General features: G+C 47.9%; 1 protein-coding gene across 4 annotated transcripts in view; it reads right to left on the bottom strand.

The window, feature by feature from the left end:
• Window positions 1–25,017, bottom strand: part of RGS6 (regulator of G protein signaling 6) — a 592,928-nt gene that overhangs the window by 5,121 nt on the left and 562,790 nt on the right. For 2 of the 4 annotated variants that reach the window (XM_049770388.1, XM_049770389.1), the window contains exons 16-18: window positions 20,599–20,688; window positions 17,062–17,115; window positions 5,540–5,606 (exon numbers count right to left, since the gene is read on the bottom strand). In XM_049770388.1, coding sequence (XP_049626345.1) covers window positions 5,540–5,606; window positions 17,062–17,115; window positions 20,599–20,688 — 211 coding nt within the window. The remainder of the gene's footprint in view (window positions 1–5,539; window positions 5,607–17,061; window positions 17,116–20,598; window positions 20,689–25,017) is intronic. The other 2 variants (XM_049770390.1, XM_049770392.1) reach the window with 2 other exon arrangements.

The following is a 25,017-nucleotide window of genomic DNA, read 5'->3' as shown; positions in this document are numbered from 1 at the left end:
AATGGGCACTCTGTGGAATAGAAGGAATGGTGGTTACTGAAGCAGCAAGATGCCTGGCCTCAGGCTTTGGGGAGGAGGGATCCTGTCATTGCATGTTTTAGCCCCTGGCTCCCTTCTAAAGAGCTGAGGCTCCTGTAGTTTTCAGAGATCAAAGTGAAATCTGAATAACAGCAGAGGCTACCTGGGCTCAGAGAGTCACTTCCCCAACATTTATGCTGCCAGAGCATAGGGCTTCTCCTTTGCACCTTTTAGGGCTCTTTCCTCCTCCTACACTTCACCCCTAACCCTATCCCCTGTGTAGGTGGTTCTAAAGAAAGTGCTTGGGTATGTCGTGGGAATTGGTTTTAGCCTAGCTTTCTGCAAAGTTACAGGGAAGCTGGATTTCATTTTATTTTTTTTTTCTTATGGCAGTGAATGCATGATGCTCCTCAGAGCTGGTCAGTGGGGAATGGATCACACTGGTGCCAGGAAGCTGCAGCCAACACCGCCTGAGGCCTTGGTGTTGCTGAGCGTTGCAGCTGCAGGTGGCTGAAAATGCTATTAGCAGGCAGTCTTTGTCCGAGTGAAAAAATCCACAGTGATGAAGAGCTGTGCTCCGGAAGGTACGTTGCAGAGACACCAAAGCTTTACGTGTCGACAAAGTGCTTTCACCTTTGAGACATCTGGCAAAGTTTAATCCAATCGAATTCAGGAGCCTTCAATTTCATGGAGCACAGGATCTGTGCTGGGGGTCACAAACACTCAGACATTCAATTTCAGCCTCCCCCTCTTCACACACAACCACACACACACACACACACACACACACACACACACACACACTACCACCACCACTACCTCTACCACTAATCATTTTAGCACTGTGATCATCTTAATGGCATGGAGCCTGGAAGAAGGTGTCCATAGGATCCTTTGTTTCCAAAGGGAAAGGCACAAAAGGAACAGCTCCCTTTTGTGAAGTGCTTGGAGGAAAAAAAAAAATCAACATGCTGCTCTTCATGCTGGGGCCGTGTGCATTGCATGTCCAGATGTTCGTCAACAAAGCATGCACCATCCGGGGACTGAGAGCCGCTGCCACTTACTTACCTGGGATGCAGTTGCCAAATTCATTAACTGAGAGAGGGGCTGTGGCTCAGAGAGGAGCCCTGGTTGGATGTGTGTGTGTGTGTGTGTGTGTGTGTGTGTGTGTGTGTGTGTGTGTTTGGGAGGGTGTTTAGAAGGCATATTGGGGGCAGCACAGAGCCAGGCTCTAGGGGCTTGGGATGGGCCCTCTGCCAAGCTAAAGGAGTAAACACAGCTGAGCTGTGGCTGAAGATTCTCTGGCAGGTTTGTTTGGAGGACTTCAAGTCCCCCCCAACACAGATCTCAGGTCCCCACCCCCCAAGTCTTCCAAATCTAGGATAGGGACAGAAGTCAATGTGGCTGTTCCTTTGAAGAGGGATGAACTGGAAGGGAAGAGGGCATAAGGACTTTTTGAGGGTCATCTTTTAAAGCAACACAAGAGTGACTGCTGTCACATTCACCCCACTATGTATTTCAAAAGTTCTATATTTGCCATATGTAATCAGACAGCAAAAAGGAAAACAATTAAGAAAAGAAAAATCCCAGATTTCACAAATCTTCTCTGACACTTAGCTCTCCTTATTCTTTGCCCATTGCTGGGGTATCTTTGAGCTGTGGGGTTAAATTCAAAGCTTCTCTCTCCAGTATAGGAGAAGCCCTTTTCCTCTATTGAGGAAACCAAAGTAGAAATAGGACTGATCCAAAACACTATTCTAGCCTCTGTGGATCTTGTTGTGACCACAGGCTTGCTTCATCCTTGTTCATGAAAAATGTTTTGCCAAACAACTAACCAAGTGACCCCAGTCAGTAAGAAGTGGGAGGAATCAAAGGCTCCTCTCAAGGGTATTGGGAGGGGGTCTCCAATGAGTAGCTCAGGGTTCTATTCAGAAGGGAGAAGACCCAGTGAATGTTTCAGGTCTAGGGTCACTTGCAGAGGAGCAGGAAGAAAGATGAACACTATGGAATGAGAGCAAAGTGTCTGACTTATGTCTCTTGAGAACTTCTCTGGGGTTGGTGGCCCTTGTTCCCCTCTTCCAGGAACAAAGCTAAGAGAATTATTCCAGAAGAAGCATAGGAAATATGGAGGTTGGCCTCTCATTTCTAAGAAGGTCTAAAGTTGAGGAGAATGCCCTTCACATATAGCTTGGGGATTCTAGAAACTCTGGCAAGTAGTGGTAGGAAAATCCAGACTTTCATCTCCTGCTGCTCACCTCTAAGTAGAAGTAAGGTGGCAAGGGAGGAAGGGAAAAATAGGGGTATGAGCTCCTAGAGATGGCCTGAAGTCTATCCACAGCAGAACAAGGCCTGCACCACTGGAGGCAGAGAGAGGGAATTCCAAGGCCTCCAGACTCTTCTGTGAGGCTGGGAGAAGGCAGGAATGAGACCAGCCTGGGGCAAGATTATTTCTTTCCTGGGGTCTATGCTACTCCTGGATCCTTGCTGAGCTTTCTGATCTCTCGGTGGAGCTGAAGGGCATTTTATTTTGTTTTAAAATATTCTCTTTATTTGACTTATAGAAAAAAATATCTAAACTATACCACAAACATAAAACAATAACTTGGGGGGGCTGTTAAGAAAAAGGTAAACAACCCATAGAAAATTCACTGGCTAAAAATATTAATTTATAAAAGTTTAGATCTGTTAAAAAGACAAGGAATATGAACAAAATAAAAAGCATAGATGTGATTAAGCAGGCCACCAGACACAGTGGTATAAACCATCAAGTATGCCATGTTTATGGAAACCTGTGGAATTTATCCTGCAGTCACCTCTTTTGAAGGCTATTTTTTTTTTCCAGAATGCCATTGCAAAGGGGATCCCATAAATGGATTAATAGCAAGTTCTCAGTTGGCATCTATTAGTATTTCCCTCTTGGCTTCTGAACTACTCCTTTAGAACAGGTGAGCTGGGACTGGAGAGATAGTATAGTGGTTAGGGCTCTTGCCTTACATGCAACCAAACTGAGTTCAATCCCCAGCACCTTATATAGTTCCCCAGCAAGGCAGAGTAATCCCTGAGCGCAGAGCCAAGAATGACTTCTGGTTTGCACCCCTCCCCTCCAAATAGAATAAGTGAGCTGCCAGTCCTTCTTTGTGACACCACTGTGGAAGCATCTAACTATGTCTTGTATGCCCCAAAGATTTTCCTGGATTTTTTTTGTTCCTGCCCAATGGACTGAATTCAGACCTCATGTCCCTATCATCTCCACTGCACTACTCTTCAGCTTCCCAGACCCTGATGATGGTGGTATGGTAATGGTTTCAGGTTGCAGGGACAAAGGACAGTTATGGCTAGTCACCTGTCATCAGAACGAGACAGTTTCTGAACTGGCCCAAACACTGGCACTCATGCCCACACCAGCCTGCCACTTAGAAAACACTTCAACCTGAGCACTTCATGTATACTAGAGCACACAGATCTAAGACCTTAGATGCCCAGACACCCTCTATCCCTGGGACACAGGATGTGAGCTTCTCTGCCTTGCTGAGAAAGAAGCTTCATCTCTGAAACCACCTTGAGATTTTTCACTCAGCTGTGGTGCTTCCATTCCCTTCTTTGGCAGTCCTGGGTGGGAGGGGGTGAGTCTTTGGCTACTGTGCTGAATTGGGGTGCAAGTCAACCCACTGCTTGATGCCTGTGGATTTCTAACAGTGGCTGCTGGCCTCATGTCTGGTTCTGCTACCTGTGGTATCTCCATGGTGACAGTCCTAGGGAGGAGGAAGCCAGCTGCCAGATGCTCACCTTTGTAGGGAGGCAGAGTAACCTTTCTGCAAGTGAAACCACATATCTAAGCGGGGGGGGGGGGGGGGGGGGGAAGGGGGGGTGGTGGCCAGGCCAGCTGGTCTGAAACTTTGGGCAGATATCTCTGACTCCTGCCCCCAGCACATAACATCTCCTGAGCTCTTTGCAGAAGCCAGGCTCTGTGAGTTTAGATATGTCGTAAAAGACCTTACTCCAGGGCATCCCAGATGCTCAGGAACAAATCTGGAACTGAGCGAAAATGTTGGGAGTGACAAGAGCTTAGCTGCTGTGACCTCTGCTGGTGGCAGAAAGCCCAACTTCCTAGCTTCCTTCTGAGTTGTATCTTCTCATTTCTTCTTCAACCTCTCTTCCTGGGCAGGCTAGTGTCCATTTTAATTTCTGGTCTCTCATATTTTCTCTAGCTCTGATGGAGCCAGCCTAGTGCTGTCCTATACTCAATCTGTAAGGTGTTTATGCTGGCCTCAGACATTCAAGTCCTCTGCACTCCCAAGTAGCAGTCCTTGTAACCACACAATGCCTGCTTCTTCCTCTCTTCCTCTCCTCCTCACCCCCAAAGAAAGAGCCTCTCAGCTCTGATGCACTCCAAACTGGGCAAAGGGCAAGGGACCTAAAGAAACAACTACCAGGACTGTGTTGCTATGGGCAACAGTTTGATGCTACTTTTCTTCCACTAGGAAATTCAAGTAACCTTGAGTATGGCTGCAGGGGGAGGGCCACTAAGGGTTAGTGGAGGAATGAGGGGGAAGAATTTCTTGTGTGGCAGTATGTAATTCTCTGGAGGACCCATGAGAGCTCTCACTCTGCCATCTTGAAGAAACTTGGCATCTTCTGCATACACATTCACCCCCAAACTCGTCTTGGGTGAAACTAGTTGCCCAGTCCCAAGCAGTCGACATGCTGGGTGCCCACCCCCCCCCACTGCTCCAAAGCATAGGATGTACATGTCCATTTGCATATTTATGCAAAGAAAGCTAGTGGCTTATCTCTCCAGACCCCAGGAAAGGCAACTGGGTGGGCATGGATCACATACAGATTTCTAACCAGTAAACAATCATCGGGGACAGCTCAAGCTGCATTTCCAAAAAGCCTCAGGCTAGAAAGTTGGGTGGGTTAAATTGCTGGCCACAGCAACCTTCCTACTTGTCTATTTGACCTATTTGTGGCTCCGTTTTGGGACCTGAGGAACAGAAGATGGGTGGTTTTTGAACACTCTTCTCCCTGGATGGAAAGGTGAAACTCTGGAGTCTCTTGGAACACTACTAGGCCTTAGGCTGCAGAGGAAGGGGCATGGTTGCTGTAAGTGGGAGAGAAAGCCTCTGGCAGCTGCTTTTGGATGGAAAAGCATCTTTAAAAATAGTGGGCCTGTTTGTTCAGTCAGGGGTTAGACAAGCAAGGGACAGGCTTCATATTTGGAGACATTACTGGCACGTTGCCCCTGGGACAAGGGACTCATCTCAGCGCCAGTTTTGGACCCTTTGGCTCCTCATTTCATAAGAAGGAAAGACTACGGGTGCAGAAAATTTGCAGCAAGGTGGGGATACCCAAAATGCGTACCACTGACTGCCTGTGGAAGGAGGACAGGAGAAGAGGCAAGGGGTGGGGCTGTGAAGATGAGACCAGGGGACAAAGAGATTCTCCTCCAGGGTTTGGAGCACTTTCTTTCAGAAGGCTCCCAAAGAAGTATGTTAGACAGTGCAGATGCCGGATCACTCACCCACTGCTGGAAGGAAGCCACCTCGGGGGTGAAATGCAGCGGCCATTCTGACTCTGCGCCAGCAGCACTAGGCAATTGTGTTTTTAGGAAGGGAAGTGAAGAATAACTTATGCAGCTGAAACCATGAAGACCTGTGGCTTTAGGGGAGCCCCTGCCCAGACACACGCATATACGGAGGCAGCAGGCATGCGACTCATGCTTGGGTGGGTGGGGGGCAGGAGGCATGCATCGGCTACAGTTATTGCACATGGAACTCGGACATGTCACTCATGCATGCATCAGGGACACCTGTGCACAGGCAGCTGCACACACAACACTGTGTGTTTGTGTGTGTGTGTGTGTGTGTGTGTGTGTTCACAGCGTGGGCACTGGCAGAAGCATCTCATGCAAAGCATTAGGGCAGCCGTGGGATTGGCTGCAGGGCTTCAGACTTGGGCTCCTGAGAAGCCCATCTTCAAGAAGCACTGGAAATTTGAGTTGTTTACCTGCAGGTCCATCTAGAAAGCCTGACTTCTCCCCAAGGGAAAAAATAGATCCATTGGTGTCAGAGCCTCTCAGCTCCAGTTTCTATCACTACCACAAGCAGCAGGGATGAGAGGGGGCAGTGTGTCCCCCAGGGGGCTGGTTTATATGGGATTTCAAAGCCTTGCCTGCCACTTGTTTCTGACTGACTCCTCCAACAACCCCACTCTGTACTCTGCGGCAAAAAAAAAAAAAAAAAATAGAAGCCTTTGTTTATCTGGCAGATGGAGCAAGCGGCCTTGGTGGGCTGGATGGCTGAGGGTGGCTTGTGGCACGTAGACAGCTGAGAGGTGTGTTTCTGGGTAGGAGACCGCTGCAGGGCAGAGCTCTGACTCGGGAGTAATCTTATGTGGAGGAGACACACCCCTGACCAGTGTCTGGGAGTGGGAGGCAGCTTAAGAGCCCACAGCTCAGTAGGGGGCACACATTCACACACCCCACAGCATATGCCATTTTCCCCCCAGCATATGCTACATTTTCTCACACCACAGGCTGTAGGTCACCATGACTCCTAGAGTTCCCTGGGATACACTCAGTGGACTCCCTTCTGGGGGCCCCTGGGAAACTGACCACATGGTGGGCCATCACAGATCACATTCCCTCCATTCCAAGGGAAAGCAGAGATATCAACTCTGAGTTAACTTGGAAAGAATCTCCCCATCCCTTCCTGCCCCCAATAAATTATGGTCTCTCATATTAAACTTGTTTATATAACCAACTCACGTGTTTTGCACACATGTCATGCCTGGGGTACCTGCGTGCTCACCAAGTGAAAGATAAATACAGTGATACCTACCTCATGGAGTTGCACTGGAAATTAAATACAGTAATAAGAGCTAAATGATGGCTGTAAAGAACACCCTGATAATCAAAAGGGCAGTACCAGGAGCTACAGCTGAGCACAGAGGCAGCCAATACTATGCTATTTCCCTCCTTAATTATTTACGTTTCTGTCCCTTTTCCAGATAAAGAAATGAAAATGCCCAAGCTTCGTGGGAAGTTAGAGGAGAGGAACCTCCATCTTTTAGCCTTGCACGATGTCCAGGGTACAATGCCGAGCAACCCAAGAAACATCAACTTGCAGCCAGAGTGAGAGCACAGTGGGTAGGGTTTTGTCTTGCACATGGCCAACCTGGGTTCGATCCTCAAAATCTCATATGATCCACCAAGCACTGCCAGAAGTGATTTTTTTTAAAATTGCAGAAGCAGAAGTAATCCCTAAGTACCGTTGGGTATGGCCTCCCCAAACAAATAAAGAAATTATAAAGATAAACAGCAGCTTCATACACACGTCTTCTTGTGTGGGAGGTGGGCACAGAGAAGTGTCTTATACACTGTCAGATTCAGAGAAAGGAGGCCACATTCTTTACACTACATTCTGCGGGGGCACCTGACAAATTCCTAGGTCATCTTCTGCAGGGGGTGATGACACAGTTGCAGACGGACAGTGGTATTGCCAGATTTTCCTGGATTGTCGGCCCTATAGATAACTAATACATAAAAAAAAAAAAAAGTTGGAATGGTCCAAGCAGGTAGCTACAAGGGGCCAATGGGGGAAAAGGGAAGATTCTAAAACATACTTTCATTGGGACAAGAAGCCCCTCATTTCTCTGGATCATTTTGGGGTGTGTGGAAAGGAAGGGAACCTGAATGCAGACATGAGTGAAATAGCAAAAAGGCAGGCACAGGGCTCTAGCAGCCACCACCTCACCCAGTTTCTTCCTGGAAGTTCTTCTCTGGTCTCAAAACAATGGGAAGGAAATGTGTTTGACAGCTGGTGTGGGATGTGCTGCAGTGCTGGATCCCCAGTGGGAAGTGCCCCTTTATCATTGTGGCTAGAGTATCATCTTTGACAAAACGTCCTAGGAATGCCTTACTGAGTCAGGAGGTATGACCTGCAACCTTCTCGGACTATCCAGGACATTAGACCCCTCAGTACAACCCTAACTCTTGCTGGCTGGTTTAAAGGTCGGACTAGGCAGGTTTTAGTCTCCCCATCTCTGTTTCCCAGTGTCATCTGCCTGAACATGAGACCAGGTCATCCTACCCTGCTTGGTAGTATGCATTTTCCTGATAAGCATGGGGCAGGGGGCGAATCAGAAGCATCTAGCTCTTGGTGCAAATAAAACAGATCAGGGATGAGCTGGAGAGGGCAGAGTGTTAACACCAGTGGGGTAAGGCACTCGCCTTGCATACAGTTGGATTATATTTGATCCCTGCCATCACATAGTTGTCCGCAAAGCACTGCCAAGAGTGAGCCCTGAGCACAGAATAGGGATAAGCCCTGAACACCACTAAATATAGTCCAAAATAAAGGTTTGGGCAGGTGTAAAATGGTTCTTCGGCACTGAGAAAAAGTGCGCCCAATCCCCCTCCCCCCCTCCTATGCTTTATGTCTGAGCACATAATTCTTCAAGGATTGTAGGAGCACACTTTTCCCATGACCCCCTGATTGGGCTTTCTTTAAGAATGTCATATTCAAGCATTGCTGACTTTACCAGGACTGCCATGTTTAATAAGAGGCCCAAAGAATGAGAAAGCGAAAGATGAGATGAAGAAAAAAAAAAAGCCATAAACTGTAATCACCATAATTGCACAATCCCAAGAAGCGTTGCTAGTTGCTTTGGCCCAGTCCGAGTGAGAGAGAGAGCCCTGAGCTTGCGGCTGGCACCAAGGACAGCTGGCAAGAATGGCATTCATGCTCCCCAGAGCTGGGAGAGATGGGGGAAAGAAGAGGGTCCACCAGGTGGACTCCAGAGGAGAGGGATCCTAGAAGGGCAATTGCTTCTGAGTCTGAAGTCTTTGGGGGGGGAACATTATGCCCTTGGTTAGAGTGGAATATTTCAGGGTGCCAGCTTTGCTTTCCAGAAATCTGTAAGTATTATGGAGGTAAAAGGCTTTCTTCACATTCCTGTTTTCCCAAACACCCTGCCTGAGGATTAGGGAGTGATGATGGGTCAAGCTTTGTCCAGTGCAGAGCCAGCCTGGTCCCATGCACATGTTCTCCTATGTCTACTCAGCTTCTTGTATATGGTCCATGTCTTCTGCACAGTGACCTCCTTTGGACAGAAGCCCCTCCCTTGTCTGGAGCTTAGCTGTAGCAATAGCAATTGGCTTAAAAAAATACCCTGACAACTCCAGTGAAAGCAGGGAATGACTGGCTGCACCTCTACGCCTCACAAGGCCCCCTGGCTTTTTTTTGGGGGGGGTCACACCCAGCGGTGCTCAGGGGTTACTCCTGGCTGTCTGCTCAGAAATAGCTCCTGGCAGGCACGGGGGACCATATGGGACACCGGGATTCGAACCAACCACCTTAGGTCCTGGATTGGCTGCTTGCAAGGCAAACACCGCTGTGCTATCTCTCTGGGCCCGGTCCCCTGGCTTTGGCTGTGCCGTCACCCAGTTTCTCCTCATGCTCAGCAAAGTGGAGTCAGTCTGAAATTCCTCTCCTCCCATCTCAGCAAATTCTCTGCCTTCACTCCTACACCTGGTTCTACTCTCCATCTCCATCTCCACTCCCACCTTAGCTTATTGATAAACCACAGGATAAAATGCAGGAGGAGCCACTAACTCTGTGTGGGAGGCTTCCATTAGTTGAGGTGCTGATATTCTGCTCTGGGCTCACTCTCTGACTGTTTATGTCAGAAAGTTTCCAGAGATCTCTGTGCTCCCAGAGGTGACCCATTCCACTGTTAGGGAGTTGCTTCAGGCCAAGGACCCTTCCTGGATCTAGTTTTGTCTGGGGACAAAGATCCTTCCCTTTGTTCTAGTTTTGTCTGGAACAATCCAAATATGTCCTTTCACTATGGAAGACAAAGCCAACCTATCTCTGCATCCAGATGGCTAACAGCGCTCCTGCCAGGTGAGCATCTGCCTCTACTTCCACCTGTCTGTGTTCCTGTGTTCCTCAGTTACTCTGTTATGGACAATCTCCTTGGTTAGAAACCAAGTTATAGGATTGAAAACCAAGACTTAACATTTTTCAAAGCAATTCATAAAGCAGAACTGACCACTCTGACTTTGTGGTTATAGCCTACAATTGCTTAATTTTGTTGGTAGAGGTGAAACCTCCTAAGAGATGCTTAGGGAGGACCTGAGGATCTTCCCCATAATTCTTGGCCAATTGGATCAATTTGAGGCTCTGAGGATGCAGTGCTGCTGGGCCTTGTGGTGTGAAGGCTTACTTGGCATCATACCTAGTGATGCTTGGGGGCCTCTTAAGCTATACCTGGTAATGCTCAAAGAACCGTGTGGTGGAGGGATCAAAGTGCAGCTGGCCATATGCTATAGGCAGCGCCTTCACTTCTGTACTTCTCCAGCGGTAAAATGATGCCCTACACCCTCTTACCAGCTATGGGACTGGATGTTTTCCAACCTAAATGTTGTCGAGTTTTTTAATTTTATTAAGTTGTTTTAACCCATCAGCCCATTGGAAGGAACTACTTTTCCAATCCAGTTCCATCATCTCCCAGACTCAGAGCTGTCACTCTGGTGACACTTGGCCAAGTGTGTCTCTCCATCCATGCTATCGTATAGGGTAGGAGAGGTGAAGGCCATTGTTGCATCCTGGGGCAAACTCAGCCTGCCCAGTTGCTTTAGATCTATGAAGTCACCTCTTTTAGTCATATAGGCAAATACAGAGAGTGGAGAGGGAGAGAGATAAACATGTCCCCACACAAATGTTTCCAGGAGCAAGGGATGTATTTATAATTGCTACCCTTCAACAGTAAGCTAGACTGGCAAGGCAGGATAGAGTTTTAGTCCAATATTACACCAACCAGTGAAGTTCCTGTCTGGGTTGTGGGAACACTGATCTGTCTTGGGAGTGTAGAAGAACCAGGCCAGCTGGGCCCTACCACTACTGAGGTGGCCTCACATTGTTCTCTCATTTCATAGGTGAGGAAGTAAGGAGCCACCAAAGAGATACCCCAAGACTTTTCTCTCATTGCTTGAGGGGGTCCAATCACCCAATTATATATCCCACTTGCTTAAGCTCTTCACAGCTATCCCACAAGGACTCCTTTTCCATTCTTACTTTGTAGCCTCTGAGGTCCATAGGCCTCTCACTCTCTCAGATCTCTTTGACTATCCTATGGGTTTCCACTCCCTAACCTTGCCAGGGGTAGTTCTGCTTCTTCTCAATTAACCTTACCTATGTTAGGAGATTCTCTTTTACCTCTTTTCCTATTCTCCCTGATGGAGTGAGCTGGCTGCCTTTTTGACAGAAGGGGACGCTCTGTCTCCCAAATGCTCTGCCTTGCCCTCATTCCCTCCCTTCTCACCCCACAGATGGAAGGCTCTAGAAGGTAGCTTGTGACTGCCTGGGTGTAGACTCTGGACATCCAGGCTGCAATCCACAGCCCTCCAGCCAAGTCTACAATGAGAGCTCCTTCTAGAAGGCTATCTTTCCCAAGGAGGGTTCAGGGGGAGGAGGTTCTCTCATGGTGAAGGGCTGCAGGTCACCTCCCGAAATAGATTCCCAACTGGCACACACACACATCCAGCGCTTGCCCTTAGCCTGCCTTGCGGGAGACTGGCAGAGTGTGCGATTGGATCTGAATCAGCGGCTCTGAGCGCACAGCTGTGCCTTTCTGCCTCCCAGAGCGCTTTTTCACTTCACTGCTTGGCTCTTTGGGGTCTGGGGGAGGCAGGAGAAGGCTTGGGGGGGTTGGTAGTGAAGGGAGGAAAGGGGAGGCCGGCTGGAGGAGGCAGGGAGCTGCCTCCTGGTAGTTTTGCTTACGCCTGGGCGGGGAGACTGAGTCACCATGGCTTCACTCTGGGCATGCCCTAGGAGAGGGTGTGGGGAGTGTTCTGTTGACAGGTTGAGGCTGCAACAGCTGTGGCTTCCTCTCAGAGAAGAGAGAAAAGACAGGGTCAGGGCTGAGGCCTCCATGATGTTTACCCCAGAACCTTGCTGATCAGCAAACACTGCTCCCCCAAATTCAGCCATCCAGAATAGCTCCCTCCAGCACCCGGCAGAATCACTTGAACATCTTCTCAGCTCTGCACCCCCCCCCCTGGCTGAGCCCATTCTGTGGTTTTACATTTCATCGTTTGTTTATCAGAATTAGACCTTGACATGTTTCATTTTCCAGCTACCAAATTATAATATTAAATATGCGTTCTCAAACTTCACTGGAAGCCAGATGACAGAGGCCGTGGCCCAAACTAGATAAAGATGCCTGTAACGAAGGAGCAAAGCAACGAGCTGGCCTGGAGAGCTCCAGGGAACCGGAAAGTGTGGTAACAGATGAGCTGCTGACTGATGTTGAGGTCCCCTCTATGCTCACATTCCTCCTTTCCTGCGCTCCCACTTTGGACTCCTTCCCTCTGCCCAGTTGACTCAGCCTGCCTATATGGCCTCTACTGCTGGGCACAGCAGGTCATGGAGGGGCTGCAGAATGAGCATGGTTGATGGGGTGGGGGAAGCTCACCCTCTTTGATATCACCTGCTGCTCGGCTTTAAGGGGTCCTGGTGTAAGAATGAGACCCAAGTAAGGGAGCTGGACTCTCAAATACATTCCCAGTTTAGTTCTGCCCCTGGTCTCCTCGTGGTCTCACACCTCCTCACTGATTCTAAGAGATAATTAGCCCTGCTCTGAAACACAGGGCAGGAGAGAGCTCAGCAGTCTGAGAACAGGCTGTGAATGCAGAAGGCTGGGACTCAATTCCTGAAACATTGGCACTGGTGATGCCCAAACACTATGGGGAATGACCCCGAACTCCAAGGGGAAGTTTGGAGTGGTACATCAGTGGTGAGGTTTGGAAGTTTGGAATGGTTCCTGGGTGCCACTCCATGTGATCCAGTAACAGGAGGAGTTAGGGGCACTAATCTATAGAACATCCCCAGCTGAAAATAGTCTGTTGAGATCACCTAGTCCAAGCCATTGTCTAAGAGAGAAACCTGCTGTTCCAAGAGTTCCTGTTCTGCCTGAAGTCATAGCTAGTACACTGAGGCTGGAAGTAGGAGCTACTCTGCATGGGGGTGGCTGAGGTAATTCACAGTTCTTGCTGCTAACAACAGGCAGATTTTTCTGTTTCTCTTCCTGGTGGCTACTTCATCTAGGTAGGCTAAGGTTCGAGGCCTGCTGGCGCTGAGAATGCTGAGGATGTCACTCTTATGACCCAAAGGTCCCAAGGGGTGCCAGGGACATTTGTTATGCAAAGCAGTTTCCTAGGAAGATTCAGTCAAGGGGGCCTTTGCTGAAGGCAGGAAGTTCTTTACAAGGCTCTCAAAGCAGCCTAGCGCTTTGCCAGTTCAGGGATTGAGATTTCATTCTAACCAGTGCAAGACTGTGGCCCTGGAGATGATGATGGGAGTTGGAGCAGGGGTGGGTATCTCCTGGAAGCCAAGATGCCCACATCTATCTCTGACTCACCTGCTGCATTCCTTGGTAGCCAGATCAGAAAGACCCCTGGAGGAGATGGCACCCAGGCTCTTCTGATCCTTGGCCAGCTCCAGGAGCACCTTAACAAGGCTTAGTTGGGTACTCTCTTAGGAGGTGGGTACCACCTGATTGCTGCCATTCCTGGTTCACATCCCTGGTCACAAGGGCAGGCTCAGGCACCTGTAACCTCAGTTTCCCTCCCAGGCACTTGAGGCAACAGCTAATAGATTGTACAAGAGGGCAGCTGAGACTGACATGATCAACCAGAGGTGTCCAAGAAGTCACTGCCACAGTCTCCTATTTCTCCTCAAATCACTCCAATGGCTTTTTCTCTGGACAGCAAGCCCCTCTGCTCCTGGTCTGGCATGCCCAAAGCCTCCACAAAACCCATTAAGTACCTTCCCAGGAACACTTGTAAAAGGGGATTTTATAGGCTTCTACAACAATTCTACCACACCATAGGTACCCCAATTTGCTGTCTCCAAATGTTCCTCCATAACCAAGAAAAGACTTCAGCATAGGGAAAATTCTGGATTCAGATTCAAACTTGATGAGAGTCTACCTAATCGAGATAACTATAACTAACCAACTACTGAAGTTTTTGTTACCTAATTTTGTTACATAATTTCTTGTTACCAATTCATTCTGAATGACTATGGCAGCCTCATATCATTCATCTACTTACCACCCAACTTTAGTCCCTCTTTCCATTTTCAGTGCCTTGACATAGTCAGTCTTTTTATACTTAGTATGCAATATCACAAGAATGCTGTCAACTGAACTGTCACTAGGTTTTGTAGTTTGTAGTTAGGAGCAGATGAAACACTCATATAAACCTAGGCCTGTTCTAGACTTGTTTTGCCTATCATCCCCCTCTCAGAAAATAAAATCTATAGCACCCACTTGGAAATTTAATTTTTTTTAATGCAACACTTGGTGGTGTCATGGTTAGTTCCTGGTTCTGTGCACAGGAGTGACATTTGGTCACTGACCCCTGGGGTCATATACAATTTTGGTGCCCTAACCAACGTCATCTGCATGCAAGGTAAGTGCCTTAATTCTTGTACTGTTTTCTGCCCTAGATATCTCTCTTTAAGCAAACAAACAGAAAGCATACCCAGAGGGAATTGGGATTGCTATTTCATTCACTTTGAGAATTCTGATCTAGACCTTTAAATGGAGAAATCAAATACTTTATGTATAGAACTTTATGTACCTTATGTACAGAACTCATCTAGAAAACAATTATAAAACTGCAAGACACATTGGCTACTTGGTTAATTTTGTTTGAATAGAACTGGGCTAAGGTTCTTGGGGCTTTACCTCAAGTACTCTAAAAGCTGCCACTTCTCAGCCATAGCTTGGGGTGCTCTGGCATTACTCGCAGGAGCATAAAAGGCAGGAATGAACCAAGGTGAACAGAAGTCCATCTCTAGGACTAGAATCACAAAACACCATGAAGACAAGTCTTTTTCTAAAGAGGATAAAGAATTTAGGAATCTATATCTATGTTTTTATCTATATCGATACCTGTATATATCTATAGCTATATCAATTTCATCTATGTCTATATCTTAAAGGTTTGAGCCTTTCATCATTTCGATGCCAAAAATCTCAGGAGCCTGGGAAGTTTTTCTCCTTTAGCTGACCCTGAAAACATCCCTGTGAATGCTCCCATGCAAGCATTTTAGATGCTGGGAAGGTCTCAGACACTCTCTGTTCCATATGCTCTATTAGTAGACCTTGGAGAAGCACCGAACCGGCACCAGCACTGTTTCTGAGCTGAAGGACAGCAGTATGTGTTCTTCCCAGAGCATCATTTTGATCACTCTCACTACATTGACTTTTCATGAGACATTTGGCCATCTCACCTGAGAGCCAGGTTTCTCCTGTGTCCTAGTTGGCTGGCCTACCTTATAGCCTGCAACAGACCGTTGGGTATCTGCACTCCTACAGCCTGCATGTAAGGGTCCAGGCTGCCTCTAGATGATTAGAAAAACCTCTAACTACCCTCCTTCTAAGTCCCCAGGTATCCAAAGACCTAGGTAAAGAGGGGCTCCTAACTTCCCTGTTGGTTCTCAGGAGCGAAGATGCTCCTGGGGTCCTTGCCTGACTGCCCCAACCTTATTTGACTCTTACCTGTTTGGGCCCTGTCTATCTTTTAGGATGCAAGGTCAAAGAACCACAGCCCTGGGGGTGTGCAGGGGACAAGCAGGCCTTATAGTCTGCAGGCTCTGACTTCTCATAAGGCCACAGGGAGGGGAGACCAAAGCAGGGAAGGTACAGACATACACATTTTAATTGTTACCTACTAGGGTTATTGTGATGCTTTCGTCTAGCAAATTCAAAATAATGCTAAGCCCAGTGGAAATGGAGCTCACGATGACAGCTAAATGACTAGGTGGCTTTCCACACCAGATTTTCAGTTTATGCTCACACAGGGTAAAATAAGATACAAGCCACACAGTTGTCAGGTTTTACAAGGACTTTCCTCTTCAACAGAAGGGAGGAAGAAAAGGGAAGTGAGTGTCAACCCTTTGGCAAGAAAACGTGGCTACCTGGGATTCCCAAGGCTGCCATTGTTGGTTCCCTCCAATCTGATGTAGAAAGTGCAAACTGGCCTCTTGAGCTCTACAGTTGGTCTTTGGTAGGTGAAGACACAGGGCTGAATTCTCGGCTCAGTTCTTAGAGCCAATAGCATGGAAAGGAGACCTGAGACTCTGCTGACCCACCGAAGATAGAAAAGGATCTCCAACAGGCATTGCGGAAAGATCTGCCCATTCAGGAACAGAACTGGTTCCAAAGAATCTGTGTGCACTAGATTTAAGTTGGTTGACCAGAGTAAGACTGTCTGCCTGCAAGAATTATGAACCTGTCGTCCTTCAACCAGGACTGGGAAACTTTGACAAGGGACCCAGCCTAGGAAAGGGCCTGTTTGTGGACTTGTTGCTCCTGCCCTCTGGTTTTCGTCAGTCTGTAAATGAGCCTGAGGGGGTCTGGCAGGGAGATCAGAACTCATGCAGAGGCCACTACCAAACACACACGCCAGCTGGACCGCATCGCCAGGTCCCATGCAGCAGGGATGCGTTCTGTACACGCACACGTTTGCACATAAGCACCCACGCAAAGCCACCTAGGCAGCAGCAGCAGCTCAAGACTAGCGCCCATGAGACAGCCTGTTCGCAGGGGGGAAATTTAGAATGGTTTGGGTTTAAATGGGCTAGGTTCTGAGCCAATTTATGTTGGGGTGCACTGGGAGGGCCTTCTCCCTGGGCTGCTGCAGAAGGAGCACACACCAGCACAGCCCTAAGGTACCAAGGGCCGCGAGGGTGGGTCCTTCTCCTTTCCCCCCCACTCAGCAAAGCCCTGCACCCAAGATGCTGGGCCCTTCTGCAGAGGGAGCGCCCGGACTTTTGCAAATCCATCCCTGGAAGAGAAGCTGCAGACAACTCGCCACGGGAAAGAGGGGGTGCCAAGAGGGGGGGGAAGCATTGGACTCCCTCCCGCCCAGAAGGCCACGACACCACCGCCACCACCAACAAAATACAAACTGAAAAAAAGGGGGAGGAGGAGAGAGAAAATGTCAAGAGAAGTAAAACCAACCGCACTTACCACGCTGCGAGTGAACTTTTCTAAGGAAGTTCTACGACCTTGCTCACTTTCTGGCTTTAAGAAAAACAAACAAACAAACAAAAAGGTCGGGAGAAAAATACAGGGAGAAAAAAAACTCAGCTTACATGTGGTTTCCAATCAGCAGTGGTGGCAATAATGAACAAAAAACAAAGGCAAAACAGGGCAGAAAAAAGGGAGAGAAGCAGCCAGCACCGTAGGCATGAAGAGATGTGTGTGTGTGTGTGTGTGTGTGTGTGTGTGAGAGAGAGAGAGAGAGAGAGAGAGAGAGAGAGAGAGAGAGATAGAGAGAGAGATAGAGAGAGAGAGAGAGAGAGCCAGAGACACACAAGGTCTAGGGTGCAGGGAAGATAGGGTATTCATCCTCTTGTCCAGCCTGTTGCAAGACTCTGAGATGGGCTTTGTCAGTGAGTGGCCAGAGGGTCATTGCCATTCCTCTGGCCTGAAGGAAGGGCTTGGGGGAATGATGCCCCTGATGTCACTGGCAGCACTGGGTGGATGGGTTGGGGGACACATAGAGCACAGTAGCTCTGAGTATGCTGGAGTGTGTGGGATTCTACTGAAAAGTCAGGAAGGACTGTTGGCTCTGTGGGGAACCATCCACCTCACCAGCTCCTAGCTCTGGACTCTATTGGTCCAGGCCAGCTGCAGCCACAGCAGTAGGCACTCTGACAATTTTAAGTAGCTAGAAGGACCCTCCTCTGTATGCTTAGAGCAAGAAATGGCTCTGTCGTGTAGCTGCAACGTCAAATGCCTTTAACCTGGTTGTTCAATCCAGGTGGGCTGTCCTGGAGAGAAAAGGTTCTCTTTTGACCCTCAGATGCTAGGCCTTTGACAAATATAGGAGCTCCAAAACCCTGTTGGGTTTCTTCACAAAGGTACCCCAGCTGGACAAAGAGAGAAAAAGGCCTTGAGCTCTGGCAGTGGAATTGTTCCCCCAGTGTTTTGCCTGTAGGATTTCTGGAGGGGATTCTTTTGTAGCTTCTGATAGGGTCTGAGGTTGAGATAGAAATTCAGAAAGAACACACATTCACTCAGACACACACACACACAGCAACAAAAGGAGTTCGTAAGGAGCTGAAGAAGCAATTAAATGGACATCTGCAGAAAATGTTCCAAAAGAAGGGGTACAAAGCTGGGGGCCTTTCTTGGCAGTTTGCCCCCTCTCCTACCTCTAGACTGCTGCCAGAGGACCAGGAGGATGTCTGAGCAGGAAAACACTACAAAGGTTTTACCACTGTAGAATGTGGTCTTTCTGCTTGCACCAGGAAAGAAATGAGACTGTGGACCCCACATGAAGGTATCCTGGCACCACCCAATAGGTCATAGCAGGCCAGTTCTGGCTCTGCAATCAGCCTCTGCTATTGAGTTTTTTTTGCTCACAGATGCCAGGCATTGACCTGCCTCATGTAGGTGTTATGGTCTTACACCAGATCTTGGAGCCGACCAGTCAAATCTTTTTCCTTCATAGTCTCAGTATCACCCTCAAAACCCTGCTTGCCTAAAACCCTGGGTTCATCAAGGAGAGTGACTTCCTATTGGGATGTATCAAGAAAGAGAATGAAGAAGGATGAAGGGGGACAAGGTGCCAGCGCCCACCTGCCTTGTTCAGCAGAGGGGGAGGCCTTCCAAGCCCCTTTCCTCACTGTTGGGTGTCGCTTGCACATACCTTTCAGGACCTGAACCAAGGGAGGTCACACCTTCAAGTAGGAACTAGCTAGGGCCTACCTGAAATGGCTGAGTGGTAAGTCCATCCATACCCGAAGACTCTTGGGGAATTAAAGGAGACTGGTCACTGTGGGCAGAAACAACCCCCTGGGCATTGAAAGAAGACAGGCACCTTCAAGTCTTCCTATGAATGCCCACCTGCAGTGGGGACAGTGGATAATTCTAATGATATCATTTGTCACTTTTCACTTGAGTTTTCCCTCCAGACACCTCATTGGAGAAATTTTCTTAGGGGAGGTGCTATAGGTCTAGCCTCTCAGCACCATATCTTGAATTACAGGGGTTAGAGGTGGTACAGCTTCCCTTGATCAAACCTATAAGGTGTCTACAGACTCCTTGCTTCTCCTGGGAAGTAAGCAGGCTCGGCTGTGTGAGATGGCAAAGAGCCTCACAACTCCTCAAGTTATGTTGGATTCAGGTGTTGAGCCCCAAGAAATAAGAAACACTTACTGTGGTCTTCTCCCATAGATTCAAGGGAGACCAAAAGGCTATATAATCTTTCCTGCAAAGATGGGCATCAGAACCAAGTGTGGGGACCCTTTCATCAGAGCCCTTCCACCTACATCCACCTGAAAGGAAGCAGACCCAGGAGAGGTGCCCCACTCTCCATCACGGTAGTGACCCCTGATGGAAGGAAGAGGGAGGCAACCAGGCCAGCTATGGCAGCCTGAGCTTTCTCTCCAGTTCCAGTTGTCTTTATTAGCATGCAAAGATCATCTCAAGCCTCAAAGAACTTGAGGGCCGATGCTTGAGATGTGCTCCTCTAGACTTCTGAGTCCTGTGATACCAACCAGATTCACTGATGGGATCCTGGCACGAAAGGCACATAGGACTCAGGGGAACGACTGTGTGGCAGGGGCAGGCAGGCCACTGAGAACTTGTCAATAGAAAACCATGCACTAAAAGTTGGGAGGTCAAGGAGGGTGAAGCAAGGAAGGCATGTATTATAATGGGGCAAGGCACAGAAGCTGTGAGATTTGTGCCAGGACAGCCCCACTCAACCTTACATAGGCTTCATGTGGGAGTTAGAAAGGATGTGCATGCAGCCTGGCATTGAGAGCCATTTATTTTGCTCCAAACTTTCCAAGATTCCTTATCCTTCGTGCTCATCCTTCCCTCCTCCAAGCGATCCAGTTGACTCATCCTTGATCCAATCATCCTTCATCACCTGTAGCTGAGGGGGCCTTGGGCCCACAAATCCAGGCACTCAGGGCTGCCATAAACTGTGAGTTAACTCAAAGTGGAGAGAAAGGAGATGGGGGGAAGCATTCCTTCTTAAGTAAAACAAGGCAAGCCCTGGGAGCAGTCAAAGGAAGTGATGGGGTGGGGTCAAGGAAGAAGGACTTCATTTAAAGTGACAGGTCACAAAGTGTTTCTTTCCCATGAGGGGAAGCCCTTTCCTTGCCTCTTGTCTCATACCCAAACCAGGCTTCTCAAGAAGAGGAGTCTTGGTAAGGAGCTAGTCTTGGTGGGGAAGGGCCTTCTCTAGTGTCAATGGAATTTGTTGAGGTCCTTGCCAACTCTGGACTGTGCTGAGTCATGGTGGTCTTGTTGGTTGGTTGTAAATACTTGTAGGTAGAGTTTGTGGCTGCTCAGACTACAGCTGAGAAGGGGAACTAGAGAGAGTGACCACCCTAATTAATCACCTCTCATTGGAGCAGGACCAGATAGAGAAGGCAAGAAGAAAAGAGGAAACAAAATCCCAGGGATGATAATCTCATTTCACACTAGCAGCAAGCAGCAGGCAAGGGTCAACAGTGTGAATATGAGCCTGCCCTTCCCCAAAAATACCTTCTTCTTGGCCAACAGCAGGTCTTGGTAAGCATTGGAGCGGAGGAAGCGGGCATAGCTGTCACTCTTCATCAGCTTGTAGATGTGCTCCTGGGAAGGAAGGAGGTAGTAGACACAAGAAGTGTTAGCTGATATAAATGAAACTTAGTCTTCTCCCCAACTTAAGGCTGATTCAGAAAAGAGAATCCAAAGTACCTAAAACATGGGCAATGCATTCTTTTGTTTCGTTTCTCCATTCAGAACCACCATACAAAATATATTACCTGGGACCAGAGAGGTGCTACACTGACTAGGTGCTGCCTTACCTGAGTTGACCTGGGTTTGATCTCTGGCATCCATGTAGCTCCTTAGCCCCACCAAAAGATATTTCTGAGCACAGAGTCAGGAGTAAGCCCTGAATACTGCTGAGATTCTACACCCCCCCAAAAAAAGATAACCTCAACAAAAGTAAAATATATTTTCTCTCGTAAAGAAAAAGATCCCTGAGGCTCATGTCAAAGTCTTTGTGATTGGGCCTGGGTGCCATGTCAGGATGCAGAATTGCTTCACAATAAAACCCACAGGCTCATCCAGAAGAAGGAACCAACTTTGATTCCCCCCAACCACTGTGATGAAACAAACTCAAGGGAGATACAAGATGGCTGTGTACACAGTAATTCCACTCAGATAATATTCTTGAAATGACAAATGACAAAGAGAGCAAGTGCACTGCAGCCGGGGGCCAGGTATGGGAGATGGGGGCTAGTAGGAAGGATTCGCCTGAAGAGGGATTTTTGCTGCATTCCTATACTTCTCCTACCTGTGACAAACTCTAGGGAGTTAAATACATGCTTACATGCGCACACACAGGTGTGCATTAGGAAAGCTGCTCAGCGCAGTGCAGGCAGCCATGCCTGTGTGGTGTTATATGTGCTGTGTATTGCACAGTTACAACTGTGCAGATGTTATCTTTCAGGAAAACTAGGAAAATGGCGCCTGCCTGTATTTGTTCTTATAGCTGCACATGAATCTGGGCATGTCTCAAGCTCTCATCAAAGATACCAGTGAGTCAGATGTGCATGTCAGGACACCATGACATTGCTATAGGGTACAATGGCAAAGGCACAGGCCTGAGGTTCCTCCAGGGGAGACAATTGCACTGTGTGTCCTTGCCCTCTTTCTCTCTGGACACTCTTGAGATCACTTGTATTCTGACCCTGGCAACAAATTCTATCCTGGACTTCCAGATAATTCCTAAAGTTTTATGGGTGCCTGGTTCTTTTTTTTTTTTTTTTTTTTTTTTTTTTTTTTTTTTTTGGTTTTTGGGCCACATCCGGCGGTGCTCAGGGGTTACTCCTGGCTATCTGCTCAGAAATAGCTCCTGGCAGGCACGGGGGACCATATGGGACACCAGAATTTGAACCAACCACCTTTAGTCCTGGATCGGCTGCTTTGCAAGGCAAACGCCGCTGTGCTATCTCTCCGGGCCCAGGTGCCTGGTTCTTGAAAAAGGAGGGGCTGATTGTAGATCAAGGGACATGCCTTGTGGTATAATATCCCCCTCACCTTCGGATAAATCAAGAAAAAGGATGTGTGTCAGTGCTGGCATAGATGTGGGAAAAAGAAACTCTCATTCACTGCTAGTGGGAATGCTGTCTAGACCAACCTTTCTGGCAAACAATATGGATATTCTTCAAAAAACTGGAAATTGAGCTCCCATATGGCCCAGTAATACCACTTCTAGAAACATACCCTAAGAATACAAAAACATGACAATGATGGTGAGAGAGAGAAATAGAATGCCTGTTCCAAAGACAGGCAGGTAGTGGGGGAAGAGGGAAATGAGGGAACATTGATGGAGGGAAAGTTACACTGGTGAAGGGTAATGTGCATTTGGTGACTGAAATCCAGCTACAAACATTTTTGTATCCACGGTGCTTAAATAAAGACATTATTATCAAAAATACAAAAAGAGCTTCTTTGTTTGCTTTGTCTTATTTTAGCCTATCACTATGTTTAGGGATCCCTCTTGGTGAGGCTCAAGGGATCATCTACAGTGCTGAGGATTGAACCAGCTTCTGCAGGGCCAACACCTTATCTGCGGTACTCTTTTTCCTACTGAAAAGGGGTTATTTCTCAGTTAGAGTGGAACAAAGCTCAACTGCACAGGAAACAGGGTATTCCTCAGAGGCCCTGAAAATAGGGAGGCAAGACTTTCTCGTGGTGTGTGTGATTGCTAGGTTGCAGGGGTGGGGGTGGGAGGGCAGGGTGCTAGCCAGGTAGAGGAAGTGATATGACTCCAGGAAGCAGGAGTGATCCTGTGCTCTGGGGACTAGAGAAGAGGTCACTGAGGAGAGGGAGGGCTGGAACAGGCATTACAGACTCATCTTGGCATACTCTTGCCAGGGAAGTTGAGGGGAAGTAGCAGGGCCTTTTTGAAAGACCTTTGGTTACTCTGGCACATTCCCAAAGAAGCTAGCACAATGAGGCAGCCATGGCTTCTAAAGGCTACCCCAACTCCAGCTGCAGAAGAAAGTGAAAGTAGAGAAAGAACAACACTTGGATCACCTGTGGTCCCCCCTCCAATTGGATCACAAGCAGGCCTGTTCTGGCTCTAGTTCCCTCCTGCTTGTGACAACCCCATTTCACAAAATCAGAGTGCTGGCCTACTCATCGGGATGAGTCTGGTGCCAGAAGAAGGAGACTCAAACATGGCTTGGATCTGAGACATCTCTTAGCAACACCACAATTTAATTCACCTAGCAGGAACACATCTCAAGAAATTTTTTGGTGTGTGTCTGTGTGGTGTGTGTCTGTGTGTGCAAATTTCAGACAAAGCCGTGATCCACTCTAGTTTAAGATCCTCGAAGGTAGGAGGAATGTGATTTCATCTTACATTTGTCCATCATACAGTAGAGGGCCAGATGCTGCTTGTATGGATATTGTTTCTATGTTCCTTCAAGTGCCTGTGTGAATGGGACATTCAACAACTGGGTAGACAATTCACTTGTTTCGGTTGCTGCACTGGTTACTAATTCTTGCTTGATCTAGGAGGAGAATAGACTCATGCTTAGCCCAAAGCAAGTCCCCAGTAGCAACTTGGTTTATGGCTAATGACCTTGGAGCCCAGACTCATGGAAATTGGGGTCTTTGTTTACATTGGCTTACTCTCTTGTTGTTTTAATATCTGAGCCTGAGGTAGGTCATTACCCAGAGTGAAATGACTTCTTTCCTTAAGCACTATTTATGTCTTATCCACAGACCCAGATGGTCCTGAGTTATTCAGGGAGGCCTGTCACTCATGTGAGGCCTTATCCAAACCCTTCTCTGAGGCAACCACTTCCTGCTTCATGCTCAGACTTTCAGAGACACCTGAGCCTCCAGGTATATTCCATCAAACACCTTCACACTTCTGCTTCGAGAAGAGTAAGAAATCTTCCCTCATACAAACTTTTAGCCTGGACAACATATTTTACCCAGCTAATTCCTACAGCCTCGTTGTAGAAGGGGGAAAAAGCCAGGCCTAGTAAAAGAAAAGAACTTATTAATTAGAACAGAGCAGGATAAAGCAGATGCCTAAACATTTAATAAGAAATGGGTTTACACATATTTATTGAACGTCTGCTAGGTCCAATGTTGGGCTCTGAATCAGGCATTGAGATTACAGCCTGAATGCGACAAGATCCCTGCTGGCATAAATGTAAGTTCTATTAGTAAGAACCGTGCACAAAGGCATGAGCTAAAGATAAGTCACACACTGGAAGTGCTGTGCACAGGAGAAGTGTGGTGAGGAGTGAGCTATAAGTGTTGGGGTGAGGTAAGAAAGTTGTCTATCAACAAGAAGAATCTTCAGCATGGTTGGGATAAGGGGAGATGAGAATGAGGGACATATACCCACAATTCCATGGAAATGGAGTGGGAGCATCTGGCCAAGCAGAGCAAGGACAACCAGGGTCAAGGAGGAAGGAATAGCAGATGGCAGGTCCACTCTACAGGGGACCAGTCTGGATCAGATGGGCAAATCCGACATCACTCTCTTTTTATGGCACATGGCCAACTCCAAGGGCAGAAACAAGGTAGGGAGGGTTTGGGGGAGAACATAGTGGATGGCACACAACCTTCCAGGAGAGGGTTCCTGAGGGCATTCCTCTTGCCAGCCCTTGCTTCAAGTCACCTCACTAGCGATCAACCTCCATGGCAACAGCAACAGAGGCAAGAAACAGGACTGAAAAACCCCAGCCCAGAACTTCTTAGAATACTCCCTCCACCCCACCCCAACTTACTGGTCCTGCAGTCATAGAATCCCTGGGCTGTCCCTGCCTTTCTCAGATCTGAGGGTCTCCTCCACACTCTCCTCCACACTCCTTCAAACAAAGAAATGGAGTCTTTAATATATCCAGTTAGGGAACCTGGCTTCTTTTTTCCTTGCCAGCTTTGTCT

Source organism: Suncus etruscus, chromosome 3 (genome assembly GCF_024139225.1).
Source record: "Suncus etruscus isolate mSunEtr1 chromosome 3, mSunEtr1.pri.cur, whole genome shotgun sequence".
Lineage (NCBI taxonomy): Eukaryota > Metazoa > Chordata > Mammalia > Eulipotyphla > Soricidae > Suncus > Suncus etruscus.
The sequence above is the reverse complement of the archived record's forward strand: the minus strand, read 5'-3'. Positions and strand labels throughout refer to the sequence as shown.